At 35.2% G+C, this 6,511-nt stretch overlaps 1 protein-coding gene across 1 annotated transcript; it reads right to left on the bottom strand.

Moving 5' to 3' along the window:
* Positions 1–1,700: 1,700 nt before the first annotated feature.
* Positions 1,701–6,204, bottom strand: LOC133311653 (AT-hook motif nuclear-localized protein 7-like). The gene is made up of 5 exons (XM_061512730.1): positions 5,808–6,204; positions 5,225–5,292; positions 4,950–5,081; positions 3,434–3,595; positions 1,701–2,024 (listed from the first exon to the last, which is right to left on the bottom strand). The coding sequence occupies exons 1-5, from the start codon at positions 6,202–6,204 to the stop codon at positions 1,701–1,703; spliced, it is 1,083 nt and encodes a 360-aa protein (XP_061368714.1).
* Positions 6,205–6,511: the final 307 nt, after the last annotated feature.

The following is a 6,511-nucleotide window of genomic DNA, read 5'->3' as shown; positions in this document are numbered from 1 at the left end:
TTTGTAACTGAAGCAGCCTAATAATTTTAAATCACCTCAAAAGAAAAAAGAAAATATTAGGAATAACTTGAACTTTTTTCTCAGCAATTTGATGCTGACGATCCAGCGCTTCAAACATAGCCCAACCTTACTATTACATACTAATGCATCAAGGAACATAAACAAGAAAGAAACCCACAATTTGAATATTTGACCCAAAACCCCCCAAAAAAAGGGGAAAATTTCTAGGGCCCCTGCCTCCACATAGTCCTTTCATTCAATGAACGACACTTGTATAATTTTTTTTTTACTTTTTTTTCTCTCCTCTCTCTTGAGTAGTTGTCACATTTTCATTGATTTGGATCAATGAAAGATTGATGCTCCAGGAGCATCAAAAGTCTTCTCCAAGAAAAAAAGGAAAAAGTTCATCAATGTCCCTGTAGTTTGCTTCAGAATCATTTATAAAACATACCATTTACAAATCACAGTGGCATATGTGATAAGAAAAAACCACAGGGACATAAGTGATTCTGAAATAAACTACAGGAACATTGGTGAACTTTTCCCAACAAAGAAACCAACTATTACTTTCAGAGATCTCCATCTTCTCGGACTTCATAAAATAAAACATTATTAGAATTCATTTAGTCCACTTGTAGGATTTTATTTGATATGTAATACAACCAATTATTAAATATTGAGATATCAAATCCTAATGAAGGAATATAATATTCTACCTACCTTTTTTTCTTATCTAATTTACCTACTCATTTTCAACCTATTGGATCAGAATCTCAAGAACAGAGAGAAAGAATAAGATTCTAATCCAACAGTATTAAAAATGAGTAAGTAAGGTAAACAAAACAAAAAATAGGTAAAATATTCTATAATTTTGTATCCCTTCCACATTCAATCAAAGTTTAAAAGAAAAAAAAAAGCTAGCACAGCAAGAACAGGACAATCCTTGCCCTTACCCCTTCTACCCATCAATCATTCGTTTTATTCACAGATTTTATTTTTTTGGGAATGAATCATTATGATGCTAGATCTTTAGCCAAAAATAGAAAAGCAGCAAACACATTAGCTTTAGGCAAATCGAATATAAATTATCTCCATTCACGCAGCACCTACAAATATAAATGTAACTTTTATGGTTAATACCAGTTTTAAGGAGCTTTGCTGTAATTCTCATCGTTATTTGGTTTGGAAGCAAATTCTTGGATCTATGATAATGTGAAACTCTCATGAGAAGTGGCACAAATGAGCAAAAAGTGAAAAAAAAAAAAAATACAAGTAAAACTCTGCTGAGAAATGTCCCACATGTGCAAAAGAGAAAAATAAAATAATACAAGTAATTTCACTGAAACAATCCCAACATAATAGTTTGCAATGTCCTTGATCATCCTATCCACCTAGCTCCCAACAAAAGAAAAGAGAGAGAGAAAAAAAAAAAAAAAACTCTAGTGTTCAACAGAAACTGTAAGATCAAAAAATAATGAGGCATCAATAATCCTTTCTAATTTCTGACAACTGTACATCATGTCAAATAACCTAGTTGTCATGACAAAGTTCCGGTGTTAGTTTCATTCAGTTACAATGTCAGCCTCTGCATCACCTGAAAACAACAGAAGGAAAAGTTACAACATCATGTAATGTCCTTAAATTATTGACCTAAAAGTGAAAACACCATATCATAAGACAAAACAGTACCAAAACCTTTCTTACTCATCAGGCAAAGATATATTGATGTCAGGGGAAATCCTCTGATCTGAAAACTCTTCAGAACCATTCCAAGTAGCAGCATTAGGTGTAGCATCTAGGTTCTGTTTATCACTTGTAACACTGACAGGTTCTCTCTGGCTTTGATCTGGTAACTGAGACACAGGTATCAGAATGTTTTCACCATCAAGATTAGCTTGTGCGATTGGTCTTGCTGCTGTCACTGTATCTGGACCAGCTGAAGTAGGGGAAGCCACTGCATGTTCACGTTGGTACTTCCTTTTATGGGTCTTGTAACCATTTGGCATGAAGCTTCCCACTACAATCTGAAACCATTGCTAAATAAATTTCCAATAGAAGTCGATGAATTGGTCATAAAAGCAGGATGCACTCTTCATAGTGCTGAAAACTCTCTTGTTTAAAAATATAGAGGACCAAAAATGCGTTAAGATTATCAATCTTATGACTTTCATCCCTTCAGATGGTACATAAAACAGTACAAGTTTCAAAAAAATTTGTCATGCAACATACAAGACAAGCCTTAATTTTATATAGAGTAAATACCCTTTTTAGTCCCTGGCAATATCTACGAAGTTTTTTTCAGTCCCTGGCAATAAAAAAGGACCAAATTGGTCCCTGAAAGTACAAGAAAAGGGCCACTCTACATATTTGGGAGTTGATATAAGGACTAACATGGCCCTTTTTTTGTAATTTCAGGGACCAATTTGGTCCTTTTTTATTGCCAGGGACTAAAATGGACTTCGTAGATATTGACAAGGACTAAAAAGGGTGTTTACTCTTTAATATACTACATAGTGTTTTGAATTTCTCTCACCCTTACCCTTGTTAGATGTTGGGGTTTTATGGAGAGTGGTTTATAGTATTTTGGATGCTATCATTTGTTATGAAACACCGACACTTCAAAAAATCTGACGTGTCGTGTCCAAAACTTTCCGACACTCACTGACACTTCGACACTCCAATATTCGTTGCAAAGACTCAAAAAAAGTTCAAAAGCTACGTTGCGTTGCATTTTGAGTTCCAAATATTAAATTCATTAGATTACGATTATCATTTTATTGAATTTAATATAAACATTTGAGATATCTTATGTTTCTTTGCAAAATTGATGGGTGTTATAAGTTTAGCTTTATTTTTTTGTTAAATTATTGAATACTAAATATAATATACACTACATAAATTAAAAAATATTATATAATATCAAAACGTGTCGAAATTTAACATTTTTTAGAATTAACGTGTCGGTGTGTCGTGTCGTATCTCGTGTCCCGTGTCAGTATCAGGACAACATATCATTTGTGAAATATTCCATAACATCACTCTCAATTAAACCCCGACTAGCGAGGGTGGAGCGAGAGCAATCCTTATAAGCAGTCTTACTCTTGCATATATATGTAAAGAGACTGTTTCTCGAAACCTTGACTTTTTGCGAAATATTTCATAGATGCAGTTTTAAACATTTGTTCTCACTAACATACTTTATTTTGAGATGCAGGTTCTAATTTAAAATCTCACTACAACAGTTGTAAATCACAGTCAGGACAAAAATTTCAGTTCAGGGTCAGTATGATATATGGGGTAAAAAAAGGTTGAAGAATCATGGGTCAGTTTTATTAGTAAAATTGTATTGAATATTAATCCATGAATTTGTCACCCCATACCAAACCGATCCTTATAAGCAAATATTTTAGGAAGCAGTTAGAAAATATCATACTTGGATAGGGCCAGCAGCTGTCAAAAGACCAGCAACACCACCTCCTATCACTCTACCGTCAGGGCCAGCTAGTGAGACACTCAATCCCCCAGTTCGACTTTTTATGCCATTACTGTCAGAGAGTGTGAATGATCCAGACAAAGATAAAATCTCAAATCGACCCTGAAAGTAAATAGTGGATCAAGTTATTGAAGAATTTCAAAAATCAATTATCATAACTGCCTGCATATCAAAAGAGTTATACCACTAACAGGAGAAAATGCAAAACAGCAGAAAATGATACATGACATTTACCTCAGACCAAACCAACAATATTCAGATTTTTGATACAGAGATGGGCGCTTGCAGATAAATAATGCATCAAATAAATGATTCACATCATCATCGTATACTAAATCTAAAACAATGTCTTTATGCATTTCTCTATAGCAAGACGTGGAAAGCACAACTTGAAGAAGCCCATAAACTTTTAGTTGTCTCTTATATATTGTAATACTTAAGGCTATAGAAAAGCTACCACTCAACCTTAACTATTCATTAGTCCATCATAATATTTTTGTTAAAAAACTATATATCTTGCATAACTGAAACTCACCTTCTGGAATGTGTTATATATATATACCACCTTCCCTAAGGGTAAGAATGTGGTATATATAGGTGAGTGTGTAATATTCTAAAATGTGTGAGGTGACATAAGATGGTTTCTGTTAGAGTATAATATAAACCATTAAAGAAGCCCTCATCTAGCAGCTTAAGCTTTTGAGTTGAATTGATTATTTACATGATATCAAAGTCTCGTGTCCCGGGTTCGATCCTTGTCGCCCCCCGCTTTCCCTTGTGGAATTTCTTAGCACAGAAAAATTAGGCCTGATGCATCATCCACCTTTCAAGCCCAACGGGCTCTCTTGTGAGGAGGTATGTTAGAGTATAATATAAACCATTAAAGAGGCCCTCACCTAGCAGTTTAACCTTTTGAGTTTAATTGGTTATTTAAAGTTTCTATATATGATTGTGTGCATGCCTCTGTAAGGGGAATCACATTGCAGTAATGGAAGGTAGTTATTTGGAGAGAGGGGGGAGCTACTCTCTGAAATGGACATTTTTTCATGTATTTATGGGAGTGGGAAGTGGACCACATAAGGGCCCAAACCTCCAATCTAGAACAGATAACTTCTCTAGCTAGTGGATCATGTCACAATTGAGCTGATACCATGATGGGATAAGCCAATTTTGAGCATCTAACCAATAGATAGGGAAGAAATTTTATCCCACCCCCCAGGAGAGACAAACAACAATCACCTGATATAAATGAACCAATTGCTATTGTATATGGCATATCTATATTCTATACTTAGCAGAAGACATAAATAGGCACCCCACGGGATTATTCCAGGGATGATTTAATCACCGAAGGTATAATATCATGGAGAATCAATCAATTTAATTAACACTAGGGAGAAAAAAATAGATTAGATAAATTATTACTGAAGGAGCATTTGGATCTAAGAGACCATGCCTCATAAGTCAATATGCCACCAGAAGAACCAGGTTGGCGGATGGTGACATTAGAGATAGCTCCATTGGCAGAAAGAATGCATATTCCTCTTGGACTCTTCTGGGCAAATAACAAGATCTTTCCAGCAACATCCTGCAAAGTAATAAAGTAAAGATCTTTATCTAGCTCACCAAATGCAACAGATCTGGTAAAATCTCTCATGAAAAATTACAGATTAAAGGCATACTACTATATGAATTTGAAAGGATAACAATGTACACTGGTTTCTGCATTACCTCTCCAGTATAAACAGTCACCACATGCGGTGTAAAATCCCCACCAGCCGTGCTTGCAAACACCTCACCTTCAAAGATTACAGACAGAGAAAGAAATACTCAATATATTTGCTATATACTGGAAAATTCCATACATAGGTTTTAACTTAAATTTTCACATTCAAAGTTAGATGCCCAAGATAAATTCAAAAAAAAAAAAAAAAAAAAAATTCTAGCCATAAAAACTCAAACAAATGTACATACACCAACTTTTAGATTATTAGCCACGATCAGAAAAGTTCATATCTTGCTCACAGATATGAGCCCTAACTTACTTTGAAAAGAAAAAACATATAATTTGTATCAAGCTACCGTTTAAGAAATGCCAAAAAAATAAGAAATAAAAAATCTTTTTCCAATTAGAATTTAGCTTAAATCTCGATCCCAACCCCATGAATACAAAAAGGAAAATTTCTCAAACCCAACATCATCAACTACAAGTACAAGATTTTTGTTTGGTGGGTAAGTCCACATAGTAACCAAACAGTACACCTAGTGATGTCAGCACAACATAAACACCTGAAAAAAAAAATGAACCACTCACCAAAAGAAGCAAGGAGTTGCCAGTTACCAGACCCAGATGGTCTGCCACGACCCCTTTTGTTGGAAAACTCAGAAGGGGAAGTTGGTGACAAAGTGAAACTCGTTGGAGTTGTTGGAGTTGTTGCACTCTTCTTTTGGTATGTTAATGTTAGGTTCCCTTCTGAGTCATATTTTCTTGGCCTCCCTCTCTTCTTTTTACCAAACAAATCAAACCCCGTTGCAGGTGTTGTTGTTGTTGGTGTTATTGCAGTTGTTGAGACAGCAGGAACAGTTGCTGTCCCTGCAGTAATCCCCACGTTCATGTTCATAACCTGAGGCACTGAGGTGATAACAACTTGTTGTGTGGGTGGTGTATATGATGACCCTGCAGGAACAGCACTGGTCACAGTTTCTTCCATGAAGGGTGGTGTGTATGTTTCAAAGATGAAGAAGAAGAAGAAAAAGATGAAATTGGAAAAGGAAAAGAAGGGTGCTTTTGTTCTTGTATTTCCAGAAATGGAAGTTTGAAAGGGGAGAAAAGTGAATGGTTAAGTTTTGAAACAATGGCGCCAGAAGTAGAAGGAGTAGAGAGGGTGTAGCCTTTTTCTCTCTTTTTAATCTTTGAAGGGCAGGAATTATGGATACTCTCTCTCTTTTCTCTATGCATTTGCATTAACGGAGGATAATGAGGCTGGGATTGGAAACTGATATTTTATATTATTTTAT

The sequence above is a fragment of the Gastrolobium bilobum genome, unplaced genomic scaffold (assembly GCF_033153095.1).
Source record: "Gastrolobium bilobum isolate Gb01-03AN ecotype WA unplaced genomic scaffold, APGP_CSIRO_Gbil_v1 utg3765, whole genome shotgun sequence".
NCBI classification, from domain to species: domain Eukaryota; kingdom Viridiplantae; phylum Streptophyta; class Magnoliopsida; order Fabales; family Fabaceae; genus Gastrolobium; species Gastrolobium bilobum.
The sequence above is the reverse complement of the archived record's forward strand: the minus strand, read 5'-3'. Positions and strand labels throughout refer to the sequence as shown.